Source organism: Pantherophis guttatus, chromosome 2 (genome assembly GCF_059756535.1).
Source record: "Pantherophis guttatus breed Tessera chromosome 2, ASM5975653v1, whole genome shotgun sequence".
Taxonomy (NCBI): domain Eukaryota; kingdom Metazoa; phylum Chordata; class Lepidosauria; order Squamata; family Colubridae; genus Pantherophis; species Pantherophis guttatus.
This window is the reverse complement of record NC_142064.1, coordinates 259,710,531-259,738,224: the sequence shown is the minus strand read 5'-3', so window position 1 is coordinate 259,738,224 and position 27,694 is coordinate 259,710,531. Positions and strand designations below refer to the sequence as shown.

At 43.7% G+C, this 27,694-nt stretch overlaps 2 protein-coding genes and 1 long non-coding RNA gene across 11 annotated transcripts in view; 2 read left to right on the top strand and 1 right to left on the bottom strand.

Moving 5' to 3' along the window:
• The window catches only part of PPT2 (palmitoyl-protein thioesterase 2), an 82,919-nt gene extending 63,063 nt beyond the window's left edge, over positions 1-19,856 (top strand). For 3 of the 4 annotated variants that reach the window (XM_034421460.3, XM_034421459.3, XM_034421462.3), the window contains exons 5-10: positions 6,103-6,198; positions 8,054-8,161; positions 9,058-9,141; positions 13,538-13,622; positions 14,713-14,767; positions 16,653-19,856. In XM_034421460.3, coding sequence (XP_034277351.1) covers positions 6,103-6,198; positions 8,054-8,161; positions 9,058-9,141; positions 13,538-13,622; positions 14,713-14,767; positions 16,653-16,796 — 572 coding nt within the window. In that variant the 3' untranslated portion in view covers positions 16,797-19,856. The remainder of the gene's footprint in view (positions 1-6,102; positions 6,199-8,053; positions 8,162-9,057; positions 9,142-13,537; positions 13,623-14,712; positions 14,768-16,652) is intronic. The other variant, XM_060693337.2, reaches the window with a different exon arrangement.
• Positions 16,678-27,619, bottom strand: LOC132712316 (uncharacterized). The gene is made up of 3 exons (XR_009623004.2): positions 27,549-27,619; positions 19,906-19,951; positions 16,678-16,806 (listed from the first exon to the last, which is right to left on the bottom strand). It is a non-coding gene; the product is annotated as an uncharacterized LOC132712316 (long non-coding RNA).
• LOC117667843 (uncharacterized) overlaps positions 25,092-27,694 on the top strand; it is a 31,570-nt gene continuing 28,967 nt past the window's right edge. For 2 of the 6 annotated variants that reach the window (XM_087883937.1, XM_060693335.2), the window contains exon 1: positions 25,584-25,952. Coding sequence is in view for 2 of the 6 variants with exons in the window: in XM_034421454.3 (XP_034277345.3) it covers positions 25,184-25,200; positions 25,397-25,501 (122 nt within the window). In the remaining 4 variants the exon portion in view is untranslated. Of the gene's footprint in view, positions 25,201-25,396; positions 25,502-25,583; positions 25,953-26,067; positions 26,303-27,694 lie in introns of those variants that run through there. The other 4 variants (XM_034421454.3, XM_060693334.2, XM_087883940.1 and 1 more) reach the window with 4 other exon arrangements.

Below are 27,694 nucleotides of genomic sequence, written 5' to 3'. Positions count from 1 at the left end.
CGGTTAGGACAGGCAGAGGAAAAAGGGTGCCACGCTAGGAGGAGACTATGATGGGGGAGCCGGACTTCCGGTCGGCTCCAGAATTGAATGGGGGCTTCTGGTTAGGAACTTTGTGGCCCTTTGAGTGTTTAAGGTTGCCGACCCTGGCCTACACTAAACCATATGTGACAAAATTAGTGGACCAGAGGAATACTGTCAATATAATTTACTTGGATTTCAGTAAGTCATTTGATAGACCATAACTTACTACTAGATAAAGTAGAAAAATGTGGGTTAGGCAGCATCACCTCCAGATGGATTCATAACTGGCTGACCAACCGCACTCAACATGTAGTCCTCAATGAAACTGCATCTACATGGAGGGAAGTATGCAGTGGAGTACCCCAAGGCTCTGTTTTAGGCCCAGTACTCTTCAACATCGTCATCAATGGCTTGGACGAGGGGATAGATGGGGAACTCATCAAATTTGCAGATGACACCAAGCTGGCAGGAATAGCCAACACTCCAGAAGATAGGCTTAAGATGCAGAAGGATCTTGACAGACCTGAACATTGGGCGCTATTTAACAAAATGAAATTCAGTGGTGAAAAAAGTAAGGTTCTACATTTAGGAAAGAAAAACAAAATGCACAGGTATAGTATATGTGGCACCTTGCTCAATAGTAGTAACTGTGAGAGGGATCTTGGAGTCCTAGTGGACAACCATTTAAATATGAGCCAGCAGTGTGCAGCAGCTGCCAAAAAAGCCAACACAGTTCTAGGCTGCATAAACAGAGGGATAGAATCAAGATCACGGGAAGTGTTAATACCACTTTATAATGCCTTGGTAAGGCCACACTTGGAATACTGCATCCAGTTTTGGTCGCTACGATGTAAAAAAGATGTTGAGCCTCTAGAAAGAGTGCAGAGAAGAGCAACAAAGATGATTAGGGGACTTGAGGCTGAAATATATGAAGAACGGTTGCAGGAACCGGGTATGTCTAGTTTAATGAAAAGAAGGACTAGGGGCAACATGTTAGCAGTGTTCCAATATCTTAGAGGCTGCCACAAAGAAGAGGGAGTCAAGCTATTCTCCAAAGCACCTGAAGGCAGGACAAGAAGCAATGGGTGGAAACTAATCAAGGAGAGAAGCAACTTAGAACTTAAGGAGAAATTTCCTGAGAGTTAGAACAATGAATCAGTGGAACAACTTGCCTCTAGAAGTTGCGAATGCTCCAACACTGGAAGTTTTAAAGAAGATATTGGATAGCCATTTGTCTGAAGTGGTGTAGGGTTTCCTGCCTAAACAGGGGGCTGGACTAGAAGACCTCCGAGGTCCCTTCCAACTCTGTTATTCTATTCTATTCTATTCTATTCTATTCTATTCTATTCTATTCTATTCCATTCCATTCCATTCCATTCCATTCCATTCCATTCCACTCCACTCCACTCCACTCCACTCCACTCCACTCCACTCTGTTCTATTCTAAACAGAGCTGCCATAATAATACTTCCCCTATAGATTCAAACCCTTCCTCTTTGTGTATTCACTTCACCATATCTTCTCCACATTTGTTTGAGCTGGAGGCCTAAAGCAAAAAAGCGATTTTCATAACATCCTGGCTTGCAACTCAGGGCCTAGAGAAACATGTATTCAAGAAAAAGATGATTGGACTGTATGGACACCACCCAGTCATCTTTAAGCCTCCCTTCTTTGACCTGGGAGTTGGTTCACACATTCTTCAGGCTGCTGAGGTTGAGAAACAGTGGCCTATAGCAATGTTAGCTCAGCAACTCTGTGGGAAAATGTGAAAAGGGCTGGTCAACTTCTGCCTCCACTTGCTCATCAAGGGCCAATCCAGGGCAAGCCTCATTCTGTTAGTTTGCATTTAGGAAGTTTGTTGCGTATGCAAATATTTGTAATGTTTGTCATAAACTTTGATGCCACTTTGTCATAATGTCCTTGCAAAACTCACATATGTTTCTAAATCTGAGGAGAAATACAGGTACAAATAGTCCTTGACTTACAGCAGTTCATTCAGTGACCTGTTACAACAGCACTGAAAAAAGCGACCTGTGACCGTTTTCACGGTTACGGCCTTTGTGGGATCCCCATGGTCATGTGATCTGGTGTTCAGATCACAGTTCACAGTTGCCCAGTGAACCATGGGCAACTGGTTCATACTTGTGACCTTTGCTGTGTCCCAAGGTCACGCACAGGGTGGATAAAAATCAATGATTTTTTTAAAAAAATCAAAAAAATCATTTTTTTTATTTAAATCGGATTTTTTTGATTTTTATCGAATTTATTTTATTAAAAAACTTTGGGGGTAAAAATCTATCATAAGATAGTTTTCTATTTAAGATACATAAATAATTTAGTTTATTCAGCATGAAATGGAGCTTAGTTATGTAGCATGAGGCTGTATATTCTGCAACACTGGGACTATCGGTGAGTCAACAGCGGGTCAAAGGAGTAGCAGAGATGACAGTTGCTCTTTAAAAATTATGATTTAAATTGAGTTGATTTAAATCAAGCCTTTTTACTAGTGATTTAAATCATGATTTAAATCGACTCGATTTAAATCAAATCCACCCTGGTCACGCAATCCCCTTTTGCGACCTTCTGACAAGCAAAGTCTACAAATTAAAACAAGGTATACAAATTAAAACAAATAAAATTAAAAAACAAATAAAAAAATAAAAATAAAGTCAAGGGGGAAGCCAGAATTCACTTAACAACTAATTTACTAATTTATCGACTGCAGTGATTCGCTCAACAACTGTGGGAAGAAAGGTCGTAAAATGGGGCAAAACTCACTTAACAAATGTCCCACTTTAGCAACAGAAATGTTGGGCTTGATTGTGGTCGTAAACCGAGGACTATCTGTAGTTCTCGACTTCCAGGTGCAATTGGGATTAGAATTTCCATTGCTAAGCAAAGTGTGTGTCGCGCCTGATTTTCCGACAGTTTTTTGCTATGGTTGTTAAGCAGCTTTTAAGTGAATCACTTAGTCATTAAGCAGATCCGACTTCTCCCATTGACTTTGCTTGCCTGAAGGCGGCTGGGAAGGTCGCAACTTCATGATCACATGACTTTGGGATGCTGCATACCAGCCGCTAAGCCCCCAAATTTGGACAGGGCTGCTACAATGGTCATAAGTGTGAGGACCAGCTGTAAATCCCTTTTTTTCAGTGGCATTATAAGTTCAAACAGTTGCTAAACAGGCCATTGGAAGTTGAGGACTACTGTACTCCAAAGGCCTCACTTCTAATCTTCAAATTTTCTATATATTGTGAAAGGTGTTTTTTTTATGGAAGGCCCCAAAAGTTAAGGTAGAAGACCGTTTTTTTATTTGGGTGACCATTTAGAGACAAAGGTTGGGAGAAGAAGGGAGCTGTTGTCCCTTTTCTAAAACTTGATTCTTTTCTGTTAAGATCTTTAAATTTAGTAGCTGGAGCCAGTGGTGTATTAACCATTAAGCAGACTAAGCACATGCTTAGGGCAGGGGTGGGCAACTGTGGCCCTTTTACAACCTGTGGACTTCAACTCCCAGAATTCCTGAGACAGCCAAGCTGGCTCAGGAATTCTGGGAGTTGAAGTCCACAGGTCATAAAGGGGCCATATTTGCCCACCCCTGGCTTAGGGCACCAGGCCCAAAGGGGGCACCACAAAATCGAGAAAAAAAAAAAACAATGAAGATTCGTACAGTATGTACAAAGCGGGGGGGGCACCAAGATTTGTCAGTGCTTAGGGCACCAGTGAGCCTTAATCCGCCACTGGCTGGAGCAGTGGGATTGTGCAGTGAGCCACAACACACAGTTGTGATTGATTGCAGAGCGCTGGCTCTCGCGTGAGTCAATCTGCACTGTGATTGGTTGCTGTGGGGTGTGGAGCAGTGGTGGGTTTCAACAATTTTTACTACCGGTTTTGTGGGTGTAGCTTGGTGGGCATGGCTTGGTGGGTGTGGCAGGGGAAGGATACTGCAAAATCTCCATTCCTTCCCCACTCCAGGGGAAGGTTGCTGCAAAATCCCCATTTCTTCCCGATCAGCTGGGATTCGGGAGGCAGAGAATAGATGGGGGTGAGGCCAGTCAGAATTTTTACTACCGGTTCTCCGAACTACTCAAAATGTCCGCTACCGGTTTTCCAGAACTGGTCAGAACCTGCTGAAACCCACCTCTGCTGTGGAGGGGGGAGGTTTTTTTTTTTTTTTAATTTGATTTATATGCCGCCCTTCTCTGGAGACTCAGGGCGGCTTACAATGTGCTCAGCAATAGCCTTCATCCTTTTGTATATTTATACAAAGTCAGCTTATTGCCCCCACAACTGGGTCCTCAATTTACCTACCTTAGAAAGGATGGAAGGCTGAGTCAACCTTGAGCCTTGGCGAGATTCGAACCTGCAGTAATTGCAGGCAGCTGGTCTTAATAACCAGCATAATAACAGGGTGCCTTAGACCACTGTACTACCAAGGCTCTGAGTTTCCCCCATTTTCCCTGACTTTTTTTCTCTGTGCCCTGTATGCTGTGATTTACCTCATGATGTACTGTTGTGCCTGACTATCTTATACTCTATAAATATAGATGTTAAATGGCATCTACATTGGCAGAAAAATATCTATGAACACCAACTAGCAGCCAGAAGAAGACGTGACGAAAATTCTTTAATTTCACAACACATAGACGGATTCGACCATAGTTTCAATTGGGAAAACGTGACCATCCTAGACTAAGCCATGTCCAAAAATGTCAGGGAATTTCTAGAAGGCTGGCACTCTGACAAATCAGCCATCAATAGACACATAGACATTAACAGCATCTACAGACAATGCAAAAGGGGCAATTAAGCAGCCCAAAAGAGAACAAAAAGACTCCAGCATTTCTCCACCAGTAATCCGCACCCAGATCAGCATAGATTGACTCCAAGGTTAACTTCAGACCAACAATCGAGTAAACAATACCCCAATCAAAGAACTGCCAAAGAGCCATCGGTAAACAGCCCAACCAGAGAATTTCTAAGACCCACCTACACAGACAGGCAAGTCACCAGAATATAAACTGACAGCAAACAGCACTCCCTACTAGCACTGATGAGGTTACCTAGTTAGGGTAATGAAACGTCTGTAAGAAAACAAGCAAGTACCAAGAGAGTACCAAGGACCCCTTAAATATATTTATTTAACATCAGAGCTGTGGTGGTGCTGTGGTTAGAATGCAGTATTCCCATAGTTTACAGCCATTGGCGGTTGTTCCTAAGTATGATGTCAAAATGTACATCATAATGCCATATGCAAGAGCCGCGATAGCGCAGAGATTAAAATGCAACATTGAAGGCTAATTCTGCCGACTGCCAGCAGTTCGATCCTGACCTGCTTAAGGTTGACTCAGCCTTCCATCCCTCCGAGGATCCAGATTATTGGGACCAATGCAGTGGTGGGTTCTTCCTGGTTCAGCCCAGTTCCGCCGAACCGGTAGTGGTGATGATATGACGTCACTGAACTGGTTCTGTCCCCCCGCCCCCCCCCACGTTATTCTTACCTTTTATTTGGCCCTACCCCCAATCTATTGCTGTCTCCTGAGTCCCAGCTGATGGGCTATAAGGAAAAAAACTGTTTAAACTCTTGCCGCGGGGCTTCAAAGGGCCACCATACAGCTGATTAGTGGTAAAAGGCAGTTTGGTGGTAGACCGGTGCCTCCAAAGACAAATGAGTAGACCGGTGCCTGCAAAAATAAATGGGTAGATCAGTGTCTGCAAAAATAAATGAGTAGACCAGTGCCTGCAAAAATAAATGAGTAGACCGGTACAATTCTGCAAGCAATTAAAAGCCTGGTAGACCAGTATCTCTGCTAAATACTAAAGAATTGTCACATGACCATCAAGCCACGCCCACAAAATAAGCCACGTCCACAGAACCAGTAGTAAAAAAATTTAGAACTCACCCCTGGACCAGTGTGCTGGCTCTGTAAACCGCTTAGAGTGGGCTGTAAAAGCACTGTGAAGCGGTATATAAGTCTATGTGTTATTGCTATTTATCTAAAACTACAAGCCTGTGTCAGCATCTCTGACTCCATTTGGATACCGGCTGTGCAATTCCCTGACAATTTTCACTCTGTCCTACAGGAGGACTCATTTGTCGTGCTCTGCTTTCTACGATGCCCGACCACAATGTGGACACATTCATCTCTCTCTCCTCCCCGCAAATGGGGCAATATGGGGGTAAGTAATGAAACAAGGCAGGGGTGGGCTTCAGATCCTTTAGCAACGGGTTCGCTGCCCCGTTGCTGGGTGGGTGTGGCCATGGTGGGTGTGGCCTAGTCAGCCGCCTACACCACGGCGGCCGGGGGGGTGTTTTTCACCCTCCCCAGGCTCTGTAGGCTTTCCTCGAGCCTCCAGGAGGGCAAAAACAGCTTATCCCAGGGTCTGGAGGCCCTCTGGAGGCCGGAAACAGGTCCATTTCCGGACTTCTGTAACCTCTGGTAGGCCCATTTTTTGCCCTCCCAGACCCTGCACTTACTTGGAATGATGAACGGGCCACGTGGAGATTCCTGGGAGGGGTGGGGTGGGCATGGCCATCCAGGGGTAGCATTTGGGGGTTCGCCGAGCCTCAGCGATCCTTGGCTAGAGGTTCGCCTAAACCCCCAGGAGCCCACCCCTGAAACAAGGATAAGGGATGCTCTGGTGACATTTGTGTGGGACTTTGGGACGCAAGTCTGGAGTGTAAGGAAAAAAGAATTGACTTACAACTCTTTTTGGTGCAGTAGAATACAAAGTCTAGTTAGAAACTCAACTTTTTGCTTTACATTTCTGATAGATACTAGTCATTTCTATGACAACAAAGTATAATATTTCATTTTCAGTATCTTATCCCTTGTCCTGTTTGGTTTACCGTTCATGCCTCACCAATCCAGATGTTTCATTTCTGCTCCTCCATTTATGCATTGGTTTCTATTATATTTAAACATAGATTTATGCAGGTAGTCCTCAACATATGACCACAGTTAAGCCCGAAATTCATGTTGTGAAGCAAGACATTTGTTAAGTGACTTTTCCCCCATTTTACGACCTTTCGAGCCACAGTTGTTAAGTGAATCACTGCAGTTGTTAAGTTAGTTACACAGCTGTTAAGTGAATCAGGCTTCCCCATTGACTCTGCTTCTCAGAAGGTCTCAAAAGGGGATCACTTGACCCCGGGACACTGCAACCGTCATAAATGTGAGTCAGTTGCCAAGAATCTGCCAACAATTTTGATCATGTGATCACAGGGATGCTGCAATGGTTGTAAGTGTGAAAAATGGCCATAAGTCACTTTTTTCAGTGCCTTTGTAACTTTGGTCATTAAATGAACTGTTGTAAGTCGAGGACTACCTGTATTTACCCGTATACATTTATTTATATTTATATTTGCATTACTAAGATGGAAACCTCTGGAATTTTGGCAGCCCCATCTCCTAGCTTTTCCAACTGGAGCCACCTCCAAATAGGTGGATTTCAGCTCCCAAATTAGCTGGGATGCATATCGCTTATTTATTTTGAAAAGGAGCTAAGATTAGGGATGGCTACGCCAGTTAGTTGCCTTGTATGCTTTAGCCTTCCCAAAGGCATACAGGGCCATCCTGTCTGGAAACAGCAGATTGGGTTACAAAAGGATAGAACAGGGGTCAGCAACCTGTGGCTCTGGAGCCGCATGTGGCTCTTTCACTCTTCTGCTATGGCTCCCTGTCACTCAAAATATGCATCACAACCGCCAATGTGTGACACTCGCCGGCATGCGATTTATTGAGCTTTTCAACCCCTCGTAGGCCAACCATGGATAAATCCAAGCGAAGAAAAGTTTCAGAAGAAAAACAAAATGTTTAATTCAACTATATATGCTAGTTTTGTGGCCGCTCAAGAAATAGGCAGGCACGGGAAGGATTTTGTGACTCCTGGTGTTTTCTTTTCTGTGGGAAATGGGTCCAAATGGCTCTTTGAGTGTTTAAGGTTGCAGAGCCCTGGGATAGAAGATCCTGAACTTAAAACAGTGGTGGGGAAACTGTTCATTGGCATCCTCTACATTTCTTTTTCAATTCAGACACCAAGTACTTGAAGTGGCTCTTTCCACACTACATGAAAAGCAACCTCTACCGCCTCTGCTACACACAGCTGGGTCAAGATATTTCCATCTGTAACTACTGGAATGGTAAAATTCAGTCTGCTTTGTGACTTCAGCAGTTATTCTGCATTTCATGGGGGGGCTTTGGAGGGTTTAAACTGTTTTCACCTACGAACGAAGGCAAATATACGTGTCTCAGCATAATGTTGCAAGATCAAATCTGGGTCGGTCGCCAGGACTAGAGGTTTTGTCTTCCGAGCTTTCAGACTCGTGCTAGATCCGATCCTCAGGGAACTTCTCTCTCTCCAGAATGTTTTCACCTATATTGCTGAATTCATATATTGTGTGAGGCCATAGTTTGTTTTAATTGTGGTTTGACGAAGTTCCAGTAGCTCAGCTAATAGCGCTAAGCGATAACCAAAGAAATTGCATTGTGGTTAATCATGCAATTGGTGAACTCATCTTTTGGCCTCGTTCTTGTCTTAAGCCAAGTTGGATGGCCAAATGTAATTGAGTTGGGTGAATACAACTCACTAAACCATAAGCTGTGGTTTTCAAATTATAGTCACTGAACTCATGCTATAGACTTAGCTAAAACTAAATAATGTCTCAATGGGATGTTTGATTTGGCCTTAGCTTCCATATAATTCCTTAATAGGCCAATATTTATCCACATTTTCTGTTTCCAGTGTGGGGGCTGTATGAGGCATTGCTTACCGAGCCAAAAATAGTATTATTGATGCCAAAAGTGTTAAATTAGCATTTTTAATTGCTCGTTTTCAGTATTAAAAATTGGTTCAGATCTGCTTTCATATCTAAACTGCAGGAGGGCAGACAAATTTAGGCTAGGTTCATACATTGCTCTAAATCTCAAGGTTGATTTAGTGATTTAATTGATATACTTTAGATACAGAAACAAAACAAGAGTGCTCTCTTTATTTTTCTCTCTTCCCCTCCCTCCCCTCTGTCTTTTGCATTTTCAGACCCACACCATCGAGATCTTTACCTCAACAATAGCAATTTCTTGGCCGTGTTGAATGATGAGAGATTCCACCCCAATGCAAGTGGTAAATGTTTTTTTTAACATCCTTCAATTCCAGTACATAAGGGAGAATGGTGGAGTAGCAAACACCACATATTCCTGCTTTGTGGTTAATTCAAAATACAGATAGTCCTCGACTTACGACCACAGTCGAGCTCAAAATTTCCAATTCTGAGCGAGACAGTTGTTAGGTGAATTTTGCCCCATTTTATATGACCTTTCTTGCCACACCTGTTAAGTGGATCACTGCAGTTGTTAAAGTTAGCAACACAGTTGTGAGTTGAATCCAGCTTGCCCATTAACTTAGCTTGTCAGAAGGTCACAAAAATTGATCACGCGACTGTGGGACATTGCAATCGTCATAAATATGTGTCAGCTGCCGAGCATCTGAATTTCGATCACGTGACCATGGGGATGCTGCAAAGGTCATAAGTGTGAATAACGGTCATAAGTCACTTTTTTCAGTGCTGTTGTAACTTTGAACATTCAGTAAATGAATTGTTGTAAGTAGAGGACTACCGTTATTATCTTACTTGCCTTAATTCTTGTACCAGAATTTGCTGTTAAACTATGAACTGATGTTAGTTCTTCCTGGGGCCGAAAAATGCAGCCAAAGCTACCTTGAATGGTCCAATTTGGATGCAAAAACATGGCACTTCAAAGGTTGTTAAACTACCACTCCCACAAGGCTTTGCTAGTATGACTGGTACAACAAAGGATGCTGGGAGTTTTAGTTCATCAAGGTCTGGAAGGCTGCATAGTCTTCATTTCTGAATTACAGCCAAACAAGGAAGGATATAGATCAGTGATGGCTAACCTTTTTGCCATCGCGTGCCAAAAGCAGGGGGATTGTGTGCCTGTGTGCCCATACCCTTAATTCAATGCCCCCTGCCCCCTGCGCATGCACATGCGACCCCCCCACGTGACCCCCACTTTTGGCAGGCGATGGCACAGTGGGCCCGGTAGGCCTGTTTTTCGCCCTCCCCAGGCTCCAAGAAAGCTTCTGGAGGCCGGAAACGGCCCATTTGCCGACTTCCAGTGGGCCCTGAAGGCCTGAAAATCAGATGCGTGCGCCAGAGCTGAGCTAGGGCAATGCTCGCATGCCCACCGATATGGCTCCGCGTGCCAGCTGTAGCACACGTGCCATGGGTTCGCCATTACAGATATAGATTGTTCTTGACTTATGACTCGTCATTTAACAATCACTTAAAGGTTATGACAGATTTTTTAAAAAACTACTTATGACCCATAACTTATGAAGTTATGACTACCACCCCTCCCCTCCCCCCATGGTCACATGACCACACAAGCACAGGCAACCAGCTCACATGTACGATTGTTGTAGCATCCCGTAGACACATGACTGCAATTTGGTACATTTTAAAATTGATTTAATCAAATCGAGGTATCTCCCATCTCGCTCTCAGAGTGACCCTTTTCTGGCAAAAACGAGAAGAATAGATTTGCTTAACAACCACACGATTCACTTTACAACTGTCGTAAAAAATTATCGTTAAAAACAAGTCCAGTCACGTGGTATCTCAATTTATGATCCTCACAACTTACGACTGAAAAATTCCAGGCTCTATTGTTGTCAGAGAGTACCTGTAGTGGCTAGGCAGCCATTAGTTCAGGATGTTTTAGTTCAATTCCTGCACCAAGAAGATTCAGTACCCAAAATAGTTCTCTCCAGCTCTGCGATTCTCTGTTCAAACCCCCAGAGCAAACCGAAGCTCCAATGTATCCCTGCCAAAACGGATTATTTTTAGGAGCCTGTCCAAACCCTGCCTTACAGATAGAGCTGCCTCTGTGGCTCCAGCAGTAGTTTAGAAGCAGGAGTACACATGACTAAATTTGCAAGCGAAACATTTCCTAATATGGAGAATGCAAGGTGACTGGAAAAATCGTTGCTTAATTTTTTTTTCCCCCTTGCCTGAGCCTTTCATGGAGGCCTGGCCAAGCCAGATCAGCTGAATGATCAGTTGAATGGCATTTCATGAGTTAAAGTTCAAGCTTGTCAAACTTCCAGCCTTTGGGATAACTCATTTTATTTTATTTTTTTATTTTAATTTTGATTTATATGCCGCCCTTCTCCGGAGACTCAGGGCGGCTTACAATGCGTTAAGCAATAGCCTTCATACTTTTGTATATTTATACAAAGTCAGCTTATTGCCCCCACAAACTGGGTCCTCATTTAACCTACCTTAGAAAGGATGGAAGGCTGAGTCAACCTTGAGCCTGGTAAGATTCGAACCAGCAGTAATTGCAGGCAGCTGTGTCATGAAATGCCATTCAAAATTCTTGCTTCGGGGATAGCTTTTATGGCATGAAATAATTTTATTCTTCTGAATCATTTCTGCTAACTGCCTAAACCAGTGTTGTTGTTTTGTTTTTTAATCTTGGCAATGTGTGGACTTCGACTCCCAGAATTCCCCAGCCAGAATTTCCACTCCCAGAATCCTTCAGTAACTGGGGAATTTTAGGAGTTCACATCATCTTAAAGTTGTTCCAAGGTCAGGAAACAGTAGTCCAACCAATGCATTAATTCATAAAAATAATTGCCAGATCACAAATCTTAAAAGTAAAAAAGGAACAAAGCCAGAAGGGGAAAAAGGAGATAATTAAATGCATCAGACATGACAACTTTACTAGACATTTCCTGGAGGTTGAATGGTTTGTTTCATTGGTCTACAGGTAGAGCAGGAAAATCTATTTTTGGCCTGGAACTTCCTCTCTACCTGGAGCCATGTGAGGGGCGTGGCCAGTGATATTATGATGACATTGGAGTAGGTGAAGCTGAAATAATCAGACTCATTTTTTAGTCATTTTAAAGAGAAAATAGGTGCCTTTTCCACTTAGGTCTCCCGTAAACATACAGGTAGCCCTTAATTTACGACCAAAATGGAGCCCAAAATTTCTGTTGCTAAGTGAGACCATTATTAAATGAATTTTGGCCCACTTTATGACTTTTCTTGACACAGTTATTAAGTGAATCACTGCAGTTATTAAGTTAGTAAAACGGTTGTTAAGTGAATCATGGCTTTTCGATTCTCTTTGCTCATTGGAAGGTCGCAAAAAGTGATCCCATGATCCTGGGATACTGCAGGCGACAGAAATATAAACCAGTTGTCAAGCATCTGAAATTTTATCACATGACCCATGGGGATGCTGCGACAGTCATAAGTGTGAAAAATGATCCCAAGTCACTTTTTCAGTGACATTGTAATTTCAGACGGTCACTAAATGAATGGTTGTAAATTGAGGAGTATCTGTATTTTATGTCTGCTTTTTAAGAGATATAACATCTTTTATAGGAGTGGTGCGGTGGCCTAGAGGTGGAGCTCTTGCCTCACAATCAGGAGGCTGTGAGTTTGATCCTAGGTAGAGGCAGATATTTCTCTCTCTGGGCACACTGATAATATATATGTTGAATAAAACTCTACACTGGCAACAGGAAAGGCATCCGGCCATTAAAACACTCTGCTAGCTTCATTCAGTTGCCTAGACTCCACCCTGCAAGGGATTGTGGGATCATTAAATGATGATGATGACGTCTTTTATAGATGTCCTCAAATCTCTGTAAAACTGAAGGCATGTTTTCTGTCCCCTATTTTTATGGATTATATTTATATAATCCATAATCCAAAATTATATGGGTAATTTTGTTGGCTGCAAACAACTCACAACTTAAAGGCTTAAAATACTCCTCCCGTAAACCTCAGAATTTCCAGAAATGTGGGGACCACAATTCCCAGAATCCTTTGGGAAAGGAAAGGGGCAATCCCAACAAGAAATTGAGAGTACCAAATAGGGGAAGATAAAATAAGTAGAACTTGTTTTATGGCTTATGCCTTTTATAAAAATAGGAGGAAAATTTCCAAAATTTCTGTCTATGGAGATTCTCAGGTGCATTTTTCAAGAGGCAACTGGACTTTCTGGTTTTTCTGTGAAGGCGTTTCGCCTCTCATCCAAGAAGCTTCTTCCTCCAGTCAGAGCTGAAGAAGCTTCTTGGATGAGAAGCGAAACGTCTTCACAGAAAAACCAGAAAGCCCAGTTGCCTCTTGAAAAAAATTTTAGGGGTGTTTTAATCTGTTCTGGGCCAAATTTATTTAATTAGGTTTTTATACTGTTTTTAAATTTTGTAATTCTGTGTGTTTTATCTCTTGGCTGTTCACCCCCTGAGTCCCTCGGGAGTAGGGCGGTATATAAATCTAATAATAAATAAATAAATAAACTAAAAATAAATTAAAAAAGCACCTTTGGGATTCCAAACTTTCTGTAAACCATAGTAGAAGAAGGGCACGGGGAAAGGGTTTTTTTTGTTGACTGATGAGGGGGCAGGAAGAGGGAAAGGGGAGAGAAGGGAAAGGGGAGAAACTGAGGAAAGTAACCACATTTCTGAAATTCTGCTCCTCTCGCAGCGTGGAAGAGAAACCTTTTGCGTATCCGCAAGCTGATCCTGATCGGCGGCCCAGATGACGGGGTCATCATGCCCTGGGAATCCAGGTGAGCTTCAAACATGGCAAGCAAGAGATTCAATTCTGGACTGAGAGAAGCCAAGTGCTGATCGCCACTTAAAAGGTTTTAGCAAGAAGAAGCTGTTTAACACCACTTGAAACCAGTGGTGAAATGTAAAATTTGTTACTACCAGTTCTGTGGGCGTGGCTTGGTGGGGGGGGTAATGTGACTGGGTGGGCGTGGCCAACTTTTTCTTTTTCTTTTTCAAAGCATTTTTTTACAACCTATTCGGGCGAATAGGTTGTAAAAAAATGCTTTTAAAAGGTAAAAAAAAGAGGCTCTGACAATCGCAGCTGTGGTGCGCGATCGTCAGAGCCTTTTTTTTTAACCTTTTAAAAGCCGGAAGTAACGACACGGGTGGGTGGGCGGAGGAGTTTTTCACTCCTCTTCAGCCACTTCCAAAACTTTTTATTTCCAATTCTTTGCATTTCCTCTTTTTCTTCATCTTAACTATCCTTTGTTCTCTTTGTCTTTGTTTTTTCACTCTGTACTTATACATCATCTGTACCTCTAGTAAGTGGGTTCATTTTATTATGGTCTTTGAACAGTGTAGGTGTCAACTCTGAAGCTGGCCTGATTGAGGCCATCTTTGAGGCGATGGAGATGAGGGCTAGAGAGGGGGATATAGAGATAGCTGGGGGTTTATAGCCAAAACAAAATACTTTCCCCTGGGAACCAAGGACATTCCAACAGTGGCTGAAAAAGGAGGAGTGATGTTACCAAGCAACCGGACAACACCCTGATTGGCCCATGTGACTGTTTGTTTGGGAAAACTGGAAAACATTTACTTTTAATTAGGTGAAAATCACGGGAACATTTAGAGCTGTGCCAATATATCCAAATAAATTGTTCTTTGTGGAATTTTCCTGCTTTGGAGTTCTGTTTGCTATGGGTTTATTACTTGGAACCCTGACAGTAGATACATATATGCATATAAACATAAAATTCTACATCGGTCATAAAAATAGTGATGAAAAAGGAATTAAAATATTTTAAAAGAAGGTGTGGGGTATCTTCCAGATTTATTAGATACACTGTACAAATCTACCTGGATTGTTCTGTCTTGTTTCTTTTACAGTATGTTTGCCTTCTACGATGTTAACGAGACGGTAAAGGATATGACATCTCAGCCGGTGAGTAAGGACAGGCTAACAATGCGAGGTGAAAAAATGTGGTAGGAAGAATATACAGTGCTCAAAAAACTAAAGGGAACACAAGCAGAAGACATCCGAGATCTGAATGAATGAAATAGGCTTATTAAATACTTTGTTCATTACATACAGTAGTTTTGTGTTCCCTTTAGTTGTTTGAGAAGTGTATAAACTACTGTATGTAAAGAACAAAGTATTTAATAAGGCTATTTCATTCACTCAGATCTCGGATGTCTTCTGCTTGTGTTCCCTTTAGTTTTTTGAGCAGTATATTTTGGTTTATTGTGTGGTTTCTGAACTTTTTGCCATCACACCTCCCTTTAGTGCAGGTACATCCCCAAAAATTTTTCCTTCCTTGCCCAAAGAAGGACCTTTATCAACAATTAGAAACGAAACCTCTATAATGGGTTTAAAAGCAATCAACTAAATTAAACTTTAATGTCACAGTAAAAGACCTGAAAGATGAGTGTAAGGAGACATGTCTTAGCTGTTCTACCGTGTTTCCCCGAAAAGAAGACATGTCCAGATAATAAGCCCAATCGGGCTTTTCAGCGCATGTGATAATATAAGCCATTCCCGCAAAATAAGCCCTCCCACCAACTACTTACACGCATGCGCAGCCGGTCCCGCCATTTCCTCTGGTTACTTGCCGCGCAACCAAAATGAGTTGAGGCGAGGCCAGAGGGGGTGTAAAGGGGGGGGAACACATGCCCTCCCCTCCCTGTTCTTTGCGCCATCCGAGCGGCTCAACACGTCCCGCCCCGCCCCACCCCACCCCAATGGCAACAGCAGCCTGGCTGCTTCTCTTCCCCACCGTCTCAGGTGGCAGGTGGGGTGGGGGAGAAACGTCTCCCTCCCCTCGCTGGGCATGGCGGGGTTCCTGCCCCTTGCTTAGCCACCCACCCCAGTGGTGAAATGTAAAATTTGTTACTACCTGTTCTGTGGGCGTGGCTTGGGTAAATATGACTGAGTGGCCGTGGCCAACTTTTTTTTTTTTTTTTTACTTTTAAAACCATTTTTTCTACAACCTCTTCAGTTGAAGAGGTTGTAAAAAAAATGCTTTTAAAGCCTCTGACGATCCCAGCTGACTTGCCTGATTGGCAGAGGCTTTCTTTTTTTTTTAAAGCCTCTGACGATCCCAGCTGACTTGCCTGATCGGCAGAGGCTTTTTTTCCTTTTAAAAACATTTGTTCTATAACCTCTTCGGCCGAAGAGGTTGTAGAAAAATGCTTTAAAAGCCTCTGATGATCCCAGCTGAGCCGCACGATCATCAGAGGTGTTTTTTTTTACTTTTAAAAGCATTTTTTCGGCCAAAGAGGTTGTAGAAAAAATGCTTTTAAAAATTAAAAAAAAAAAACCTCTGATGATTGCGCGGCACAGCTGGGCCATTGGGGGGGGGCAGGGATTTTTGCTACCGGTTCTCCGAACCACCCGCCTCCAACGCTACCGGATCAGGCGATCCGGTCCGAACCGGGAGCATTTCACCTCTCACCCACCCCCTTTAGGGATGCAATTTGGGGGTGGCAGGTGGGGGGCACAAGAAGCGGGACGCAGGTCTTACCTTTCAAGCTCCGTCACTTTCCTCGCCGTTGTGTTCAGGGAAACACGCTGTAAAAGAAAACCTTCTCGCGAGTTCAAGAAGTTTGATTGAACTCGTGAGAAGGCTTTCTTTTACAGAAGGCTTTCTTTTTAAGCAGCCAGCTGGGAAATTCTGGGAGTTGAAGTAAACACATCCTAAAGTTGCTAAAATTGAAAAACACTGATTTTATTGCCTTTGCAACCTTCAAAAATGTGTGTTTTGGTGCTGCTCAGTGGCTTTGAAGGTGTACCCAGTTTGATCTTTCGGTTTTTGTTGCTCCTTTCTCAGGTCTATCTCCTCGACACGTTCGGCTTGAAGACTCTGGACGCTCGTGGCGACATTGTTTTCTGCAAAATGGCCAATGTCTCTCACACGAACTGGCACTCCAACCGCACCGTCTATGACACATGCATTGACAAATGGCTGACGTAGCTGGCCAAGCCTGAGAAAAGGAAGAGGAAGAAGAAGGAGAAGAAGGAGAGAGAGAGAGAGAGAGAGAGTCCAAAAACTCTTGAGCTTTGTTCTCTGACCTCAACTTGGCATTTATCGTCCCCCACGGTGAAAACAATTCATCTGCCTGTAACTTTTCTAGGAATGGATTATTATTATTTTTTTCAACAGCAGAAGAACTTTTTCCCTGCAGGACTGGTGGAAGCTAGTAGCAAATTTGGGTGCTCGAAGATGCTGCGTGGAAGGCCTCAAATGAACTGGATCCTTAGTCCTTTGTTGTGGCTAAGCTACCACACAAAACAAACAGACAAAAAAGAAGACCGCAAACGGATTACAGTTACGTGTAATCAAATATATCCAAAAGTCATATTTTCTAGTAGCCAGCCTATGGCAGAAACACAGTAACTGTGAGAACTGGAGGTATTTACTCTTTTTAGGTTTCAACTCTGGTGTTTAGCATCAATTGATCTCCAGTTTGGAAATGTTTTAGTTGCGTAGATTATATTTTTCATATTGTAATAATGCAACAGCTACCCAGGACTGGGTTTAAAAGAGACCAGCCCAACGTTTGTGAGAACAAATTCAGGGGGGAAAAAATATTACCGTTGATCCCCTCAGTTAATTTGAGTTTTGTGCTCCAATTATTGCTTTGACTTTCACCAGAGTGGGAAGAAAAGTAAATGTGTAAACTTTGATCCAGAATCCAGTTTGACGCCACTAAAGAAAACGCCAATGGAATGCCAGAAAACCCAAATAACTCAAGAGTTCCAGCGGAAAGCATATTTTTGTGTGTGTGTTTCTTTACATAACCAAGCTGGAAATAGCTCAAGGATCCCTGCCTCCAGTTATACATCAAAATCAATATTATAAATTATCAATTGACTTTGGGAGGGCAGATTGGATCGGTGTATACGGTATTTCCTCTCTCCTTAGAAGCACAACCTCAGGATGGCAACAGAAAGCCAATTTAGATAAAAATGTTCATGATCTTGATTTTATTTTTTAAAAAAATGTGTATTTAAGAGTGACTAGCCATTTTTAAGAGACCAGAACTTTCAATAAGGTGACCTTTCTTTCTCCCTATTTCTAGAGCAGAAGCTTCATAGCTTTGCGTGCAAACAGTATTAAACTCTTACATTTTTATCAAGTTACAATAAGATGTTTACATGGACTCAGGTTTAACTTTTAACATTAGATCAGGTATGAAGGAGGAAATGAGTTAAATTTAAACTAAGATTCCAAGCGGATGCTTATCATTAGACATGAGGTGTGTGTAAAGTATCTTTTGCCTTCCAGATGTTTCTGAACTTAAGTCCCAGATTCTGGGGGCTGCTGGTGGTTTAGCAGCATCTGGAAGCTTACAGCTGTGTACTTCATGTAAAAAGTCTTTACAAATGAACTTGGCAACCTTCTTACAGTGAAAATATTCTTTGGGGGAAGCAATCAAGAATGTGACACACACATACCTGTAGTTTAAAGTGATACAATCCTGTTACTTGAAAACGTTGGCTTAAAAAAGTTACTAAAAGTTTTTCTTCTGAAATCCCCTTTTACGTATTTACAGCTGGCTTCTATCCTTCATAAAAACTTCCAGTCATTATGGTTTGTGAGCTCTGGTTTACAGTTTAACCATGATGGGGGAGTTGAACCACTAGAGATTCTGGGCATCCACCTTTGGCTTTGGGTATCCCCAAATTCTCCCTTTTGCTTGTTTAGGAGGAAGTGACACAACTGAGTTGCCTTCCAGTAAATAAAGCGACCCACAAATTTGACACAGAGGGATTACAGCAGTGGTGGGATTCTGTCAGTTCGGACTGGTTCGGGTGAATCGGTAGCTCCAACGATCAGATGGGCCCACCTGCCCACGCTATTTTCCTACCGTGTTTCCCCCAAAATAAGACACTGTCTTATATTTTTTTAAACCCCAAAATAAGTGATTGGCCTTATTTTCAGGAAGGTCTTATTATTTTGGGACACGTGGAGCAAGACGGGGATCTTCTTGCCATCTTACCTGATTTCCAGCTGTCTCCCTAACCCTAAACAGAGGAAATGGCAGGGACCGGTTGCACATGCATTTAAATATTTTTAGGGAGGGCTTATTTTCTGGGGACGGCTTATTTTCTGGGGAGGGCTTATTTTCAGGGAGGGCTTATTTTCTGGGGAGGGCTTATTTTTGGGGAAGGGCTTATTTTCGGGAAAACATGGTACCTTTAGCTCCTCAGCTGATTCGCGCAGCAGAGCTGATTGCCGCATGAATCAGCTGTGTTACTCCGCTGAAGAAACACGGAAATGAAGATTTCGTCAAACTGTGCATGCGCGCACAGCATGTGTTAGGTGTGGGCGTGCGCAAAGCATGTGATCACCGAACCGGTTATTAAACCGGGAGGATCCCACCACTGGACCAGAAATTTGCCAGTCTATCGAACTAGAAGCACTTGTGACTTTTTTGATGCCCTCCAGCAAGGTGGGGATAGGATCAGGTTTTCAAGAAAAAAATAATTTTGAGAGAAAACTCTGAGAATCAAACAAGAGACTCTCAAGTGTCTTTTGATTTGAATACTAGAACAACATCTCTCCATACAAGAGTGTGATATTACCTCAGACTGTTACGGTGAGGCAGGATTATCTGAAAGAGGTGTGTTCCTTCTTTTGTTGCTTTTTGCAAAAAAAAAAAAAAAATTGGGGATCAGAAATACTTGCTCATTTGCTACAGGTAGCCCAGAAAACAAGCAATTCATCCCAATCCATTTTCTCTCCAAGGCCGTTCCTTCATTCATACATAAATAAGTATAGAGAGCCAGCTTGGTTTAGTGGTTAAGGCACCATGCTAGAAACCAGGAGACTGTGAGTTCTAGTGCTGCCTTAGCCACGAAAGCCAGCTGGGTGACCTTGGGCCAGTCACTCTCTCTCAGCCCAACCCACCTCACAGGGTTGTTGTGGGGAAAATAGACAGAAGGAAGTGTATCTACATATGTTTTCCACCTTGAGTTGTTTATTAAAATAATAAAGGTGGGAAGTAAATAAATCTCCACATTCACTCTGTACTAAGCGTGGCAGGATACCTGGTTTACTGTTGGTCTGGGGCACTTACCCTAGAAGTATTTCAAAAATCTTGTCAATCTTGTCAAATCTTCAATCTGGAAAGGATAACATAGAGGAATTGTGGCTTGATCAGAGTACATGTTACTTTTATTATTATTTGAGACATAGATACATAGAATAATAGAATTGGAAGGGACCTTGGAGGTCTTCTACTCCAACCCCGTTCAAGCGGGAGACCCTTTCAGACAAGTGGTTGTCCAATCTCTTTTTGAAAGCCTCCAGTGATGAAGCACCCACAACTTCTGGTGGCAAGCTGTTCCACTGGTCAATTGTCCTCCCTGTTAGGAAGTTTCTCCTTAATTCTTCTCTCCTTGATTAGTTTCAATCCATTGTTTCTCATCTTGCCTTTTGGTGCTTTGGAAAATATTTTGACATCCCCCCTCCTCTTTTTTGTAGGAGCCTCTCAAATATTGGAACATTGCTATCATGTTTGAATGATCAAGACAAATGTGTATCAGACACACTTGTACAATGCAAATAAGGTTGTTGTTTGTTTTTTTAAATCATTTTTCATCCCCATTCTTTACCTGGGGTAGAAACAAGAGGGGAGAAGGAAAGGCAGGATTCACACCAATAAAATCACAAAACACTATTCTTGGATCTCTTTCCATTTTAAGCCTTCCTTTGGTTTAGTTTCACCGTTTGCCTTATGATAAGCTTCTTTTTTCAAGAACAAATGTGAATTGCATAGAGGTAGCAGCATTAGAGGCTGACATATCTTCACTGTAAATTCATGTAGCTTCTAGAACAGCGGTCACCAACTGGTGGTCCGTGGACCACTGGTGGTCCATGAGAAAATTTTGGTGGTCCTCAGAAAAATTATCTGCATTTTTTATATTGCACTTAATCAGGGGTCCTCAAACTACGGCCCCTGGGCCAGATACATGCAATGAACATTTGTGTTCCTGCAGAGTCTCTCCCCTTGGGGTGTTTTTGTGTGGGTCGGGAGGGGGAAGAAATTCCGACTCGGGGTCTGCTTCAGCCTCCTGGTACCTGGCAGCCTGGCAGTACCTGGCCTTGCACTCCCACAGGTCTTCCCTCTGCTTGGAAAGCCTATGTTCGTAGTCCTCAGTGAGGTGCTTCTGCTGAGCCTCCTTCTCGGCCAGATCCAATTTGAACTGAGCCAGCTGTTTTGCCAACTTTTCTCATGGTGGCTGCTTAGCTCCAACAACTGCTTCCTGTTGGGGCCCTGAGGAGCCCGGGCGGGCAGGAGAGGAGTGGCTGGGAGGGGAGGGGCGAGTAGAGGCTGGCGAGGCATCCCTCGATATGAGTGACATCGAGTTGGCCATGACCAACCAGTCACATGATCACCTAGCCACACCCACCCAGCCGGTCATTAGGCAGATCATATTAGTGGTCCGCAGGATTTAAAATTATGAATTTAGTGGTCCCTGAGGTCCGAAAGGTTGGTGACCCCTGTTCTACAACACTGTGACCATGATTGCATTTTCTCTTCTCCCCCAAAAATGCAACTGGAATTTAGAGGCTCATTGAATGCTGGGGGTTGAGCGGTGGCCTAGAGGTAGAGCTCTTGCCTCACAATCAGGACTGTGAGTCTGATCCCAGGTAGAGGCAGATATTTCTCTCTCTGGGCACAGTGAGAATAACTCAGTGAATAATCTGCTGAATAACACTCCGCATTGGCAACAGGAAGGGCATCCGGCCAGTAAACACTCAGCTCCATTCAGTTGCCCAGACTCTACCCCGTAAGGCAGTGGGTCTCAACCTTCCTAATGCCGCGACCCTTTAATACAGTTCCTCATGTTGTGGTGACCCCCAACCATAAAATTATTCCTAAAACCATTGAAAATATGTGTTTTCCGATGGTCTTAGGCAACCCCTGGGAAAGGGTCGTTCGACCCCCAAAGGGGTCCCGACCCACAGGTTGAGATCTACTGCCATAAGGGATTATGGAGTTGTTAAAAGAAGAAGATGATGATGATTGAATGCTGAGGTTGGAAAGGACTTTGGAGATCTTCTGTTCCAAATCTCTTCCCAGGATAAGATCCTCAAATCATTCCAGACACATGGCTGCTTAGCCTTGGATTGAAAGTTTCCCGGAGCACCTGATTCCAGGAGGCAGCCTGGATTTGATCTAATACTCTGTTTTTCAACCTTATCAACTTTAACATGGGTGGACTTCAACTCCCAGAATTCTCCAGCCAACATGGCTGGCTGGGGAATTCTGAAAGTCCATCCATCTTAAAGTTTCTGAGGTTGAGGAAGATTGGTTTAATAAATCAAGGTGTATGCTATACTTGAAGTGATGTTTGTTCCATTCTGGCAAATCAAACCCCTGATTTAACCTAGAATGGTTAAAAGGCCATTCAAAGGACGGGTGTGTGTGACCTAAGGAGATAGCCAGGTTACCCTAGCATATATTCTTGTGACAAATCACTGTGCCAGTATGAGCCATTTGTGTCCAATAGTATCGAGGAGATGAGGCCTGGTGCTACGTTTTGGAGAATTTTCAGTTCTAGGCAATACTTTCTACATGGCCTCCAGGAACATTGGCTTTGGGCTGTCTCTAACGAACAATTTTAGCAGAATCTTTTATTTGTCCTATTAGAAACCATCTAAATTAGTGTGTCTGACAAATGGGTCAGCTTTGAGATGTGTGGACTTCAACTCCCAGAATCCCCCAGCCAAGTCATGCCGCCTGGATAATTCTGGGAGTTGAAGTCCACACATCTTCCAAGATGCCAAGGCTGACGAACACTGTTCTAGACAGAACTGCCAAATGATTGGAAGCAATTGAATATGTGATTGGTTGATCGATTCATTGATTGATTAAATGCCATCAACTCAGTATAGGCTGTTACCAACTACTGAGATAGATTTTCTGCAGGAAAATATGCCGCTAACCTGTTCAAGTCCTCTTAACAAATGCCTCCTTCATCACCTTAAATGAATCTATCCATTCTTCCTGCTGGTCATCCTCTTCTTTTTCCTTCCACCATTCCCAGCATTACAGCTTTTTCCAGAGAACTAGATCTTCTCCTAAAGCAGGGGTGTCAAACTCAAGGCCCGGGGGCCGGATCCAGCCCATGGGGTACTTAGGTCTGGCCCACAGGGCCGCCCTGGAAACGGAGAAGGACCAGCCCATGGTGCTTCTGCCAGTGAAAACTGAGCTCGGGAGGGCCAGGTTGCAGGAGGCCATGGCAGCCAAATACGGAACTTAGGAGCCTTTTTTTGATGGCAGAGTGCCCGACATGAGTGATGTCGAACTGGCCACCCCCCCCTCCCTTATTACCCTTGGATAAGAAGCGAAACGTCTTCAAAGAAAAACCAGAAAGTCCAGTTGCCTCATAAAAAAGCGCCTTTGGGACTGGATGTTGAATGTTTTTCAGCGCATCATTCCATAATGTGCAGTTAGTCCTCGATTTACAATGAACAGTTAACGGTTGTAATTTCGAACGGTTTAGTGACCGAAATTACAACGGCACTGAAAAAAACTGACCTAAAAAAACCTCTTTTTCACACTTACGACCGGTGTAGCATGCTCATAGTCACGTGATCAAAATTCACACACTTGGCAATTGATTCGTATTTTTGACAGTTGCAATGTCCCAGGATCACGCCATCCCCTTTTTCAACTTTTCAACAAGCAAAGTCAACGGGGAAGCCAGATTTGCTTAACAACCATGTTACTAAGTTAAGAACGGCAGTGATTCACTTGAACCACCGTGACAGGAAAATTAATTAAGCTTACTTTGTCACTGCACCTCGTACAACAACATTAAATGCCATCTTCAGTGTACATTATACATATAAAAACACACACCTTTCGCATTCTATATAATTGAATTGAAAACTCCTGATATTGCATTAATATTGCAATATACAGTAGAATTCAGTATGGTTACTGCCCTGGGATAGAAGCTGTTTTTCAGCTTATTTGTCCTTGTTTTTATTATCCTGTACCGTCTGCCAGATGGTAATAGTTCCAAAAAAAAAAAGGGTGCCCAAGATGAGATGGATCTTTAAGAACGTTTTGAACTTTCTTAAGGCAGCGGGAGCTATAAAGCTCTTCCAAGGAGGGGAGGGGGCAACCAATGATCCTCTGGGCAATGATGTTAACCCTCTGGAGCACTGTCCTATCTGCCACTGTGCAATTAGCAAATCATACACAGGTGCAGTAAGTTAAGATACTCTCTATAGTGCAGCGGTAGAAGGTCACCTGCAGTTTTTCATTCAGTTGTTTCCTGAGAAGTCTCAAGAAAAGCCGTACCGGGGGAGGGGGGGCGCAAGACTCCCTTAACAAATGTCTCACTTAGCCACAGAAATGTGGGGCTCCATTCAGTGGCGGTTTGCTCCCGGTTCGGCCCGGTTCGGCTGAACCAGTAGTGGCGATGATGTGACATCACTGAACTGATTCTCTTTGATTGGGAGCTGGGCCCTTCCTCCCACCCCCGCTTTATTCCTACCTTTATTTCTTGTTTTTTAGCCCAGCTGACAGGCGCGGCAGAGTGGATTACCGCACCTCAGCTGGGCAGAAACTTAATGCACTTGCGGGGATTGCACGCAAAGCGCATGTGCGAAGAAAACTGGTGGTAACACCGGTTGGAACCAGTGGTGGGTTCCTCCCGGTTCCGCTGAGCCGGTAGCGGTGACGATATGACATCACTGAACCGGTTCTGTCCCCCCACCCCCCACCCCCTGCGTTATTCTTACCTTTTATTTGGCCCCACCCCCAATCTATTGCTGCCTCCTGAGTCCCAGCTGATGGCTAGAGGGAAAAAAACTGTTTAAACTCTTGCCATGAGGCTTCAAAGGGCCGCCCTACAGCTGATCAGTGTTAAAAGAAAACAAATGAGTAGTTCAGTGCCTGCAAAAATAAATGGGTGGACCAGTGCCTACAAAAATACATGAGTAGATCAGTGCCTGCAAAAATAAATGGGTGGACCAGTGCCTACAAAAATACATGAGTAGATCAGTGCCTGCAAAAATAAATGGGTGGACCAGTGCCTACAAAAATACATGAGTAGATCAGTGCCTGCAAAAATAAATGGGTAGACCAGTGCCTGCAGAAATACATGAGTAGATCAGTGCCTGCAAAAATAAATGGGTAGATCGGTACAGTACTGCAAGCAGTTAAAAGCCTGGTAGACCAGTACCTCTGCTAAATCCTAAATAATGATCACGTGACCATCAAGCCACGCCCACAAAATAAACCACGCCCACAAAACCGGTAGTAAAAAAATTTAGAGCCCACCCCTGGTTGGAACCCATCCCTGGCTCCACTGTGGTCGTAAGTCGAGGACTACATGCAGTCACCCCGCTGGTTAGTTCCCTTGCGCCCCACCCCCACTCCCCCACCCCCCCAAAAAAAATGCTGGGATGGAGAGAAAGTTCCCAGCTAGACCTTTCGTTTTTTTTCTCCTGGAAAGGTCCCTCTCCCTCTTTTGAGCCTGGCTTGCCAGCCATCGCCCTTTTGCAGGCTTCCCACGACCCAAAGCTTTTTTTTTTTTTTTCCACAGCAGGTCGGGCGTCAAAAACACGCCCCGGGTGGCTTTTGCAAGGCTGCAGCCAGCGTCAAGAGGCAGGCCGAGGGCGCGACGTGGCAGGAACCGGCCCGTCTTCAGGTGAGTAAAGTCTCTCTCTCTCTCTCTCTATATATATATATAAAATCCTCGCCGCTTCCAGATCTGGCACCGCGGCTCCCTCTGGCGGCGCGTCCGAGAACTGCAAGCCTGGTGCGCCCAGATTGCCAGACTCCCGACGGGGAAAGGCGGTGGGGGCGGAAAAAAAAAAGAAAAGAAAGCGTGGCTAAGATCCGGCCTGCAAAACCTCCGGACCGCCTCTAGATGGCAGCAAGACGGTGCAGTGAACTCATCTGGGCTTCCTGAAGGAGGGCAGCTCGGGGATTCGCCTCTGTGCTCAAGGAACCACGTGCCCAGATCTGAAAGGGTTGCTGCTGTGCTGGGGCGAATCGTTACGCCGCTCTACTTCGGGCACGGAGCGAGCTTTCATACGATCCGCGAAGGGATCCCGTGCAAACCCGATCCGATCGCCAGGAAGCCCCGAGGCGCAAAGGCAAGCGTGCGAGGGCCCGGGGTGAGTGGGTGGGTGGTAAAAGGGGACGTTTAACGCAGGCAAAGAAGAATCCGGAGCGGCGGATCGCGAAAAACGGGGCTCGATCTTGCAAGGGGAGAGGGATCCACTGGGATCTTGGCGCTTAGGTCGGATCTTCTCCCGAAGTTTCTTAAAAACCCGGAAGTGAGGCTTTTTACACTGTGTGGTTTTTTCTCGACGCGCGAGAGGGTTACGAGGACAAGCCGGGAATCCCTTCCGATCACTCTGATCCTCTTCGCCGAGGGCTGGGGTGGAGCGATCTCGTTTAAAGGGATCGCTTCGGAGAGAGAGTCCGGGGGGCGCCAGCAAGCGTGAGTCAGATGCAGCTCGATACAGCAAGGAGAGATTATTATTATTATTATTATTATTATTATTATTATTATTATTATTATTATTATTATTATTATTATTATTATTATTATTATTATTTATTGGTTAATCTTTAGTGAGATTCACAGCCTTTGAGGCTGGTTAATAGCTCAGCAGCTCGAGTCCTAACCAAGGACCTAGGAACTGTTAAGGTATCGTCGGAGGATGTAAGCTGTTCCGAGTAAGGTGGTTTTTTGTAGAGTCAAAATGTTCAAGTCCGGCAAATTTAGAATTTCTAAATAGCGGGGTAGCCCTTTGGGTATTGCTCCGAGGGCTCCAATTACAATCGGGACAACACACAATTTCTTTTTCCACAGTCGCTCAACTTCAATTTGTAAGTCCCGGTACTTTGTGATTTTTTCTTGCTGCTTATCTTCAATTCGTGCATCACCAGGTATTGCAATGTCAATGAACCATACTTTTTTCTTTTCAACTATTGTTATGTCAGGTGTGTTGTGGATCAAGTGCCTGTCAGTTTGAATCCTAAAGTCCCACAAGATCTTGAGTTTCTCATTCTCTAAAACTTTCTCAACCTGATGTTCCCAGTGGTTTTTGCTGTACTCAAATCCAAACTTCTGGCACAATTTCCAGTGAATGATCTTAGCAACACGGTCATGGCGTTGTAGGTAGTCAGTTTGTGAAATTTTGCTGCACCCACTGATCAGGTGGTCGATAATAATAATAATAATAATAATAATTATTATTATTATTATTATTATTATTATTATTATTATTATTATTATTATTATTATTATTATTATTATTGGATTTTTTTCTACCTGTTGCAATGGCAGAGGAAACACGGGTGGTGTACGCGCGGGTGTTTTAAGGTGCGTCTCCAAAAATGTTAGTCAGAGGGGGAAGGAGGCAAGATTTGCAAATGAAATAATTTGGTGGAAGCAAAGGTTTTCTTTCGGGGCATTTAATGCACCGAGTAAAAGATCTGATCATCCGGCCAGATCAAAGATTACAAAGAGGTAGTAGTAGTAACCTTTTCGGTCTATGGAGATTCTCAATCATCCAGGTCATGTTTTTTTCCCCAAGATTTTCTTGGAGTTTTTCTTTTGAAGACCTAAGGTGGCTCAGTGGCTAAGACACTGAGCTTGTCGATCAGAAAGATCGGCAGTGAGCAGGGGGTTGGACTAGATGACCTCCAAGGTCCTTTCCAACTCTGTGACTGTTACATACCTTTTGCTTCTCATCCGGGAAGCTTCTTGGAAGTAACCTTTTTCTATCATCTAGATGGGGGAGAAGCAGTGCAAAGCTTCTATTTAGCCCCTCCCAGCACCTGCAAGGGGAGAAGGTGGAAAGGCCAAACGCTTATCCAAGGAGAA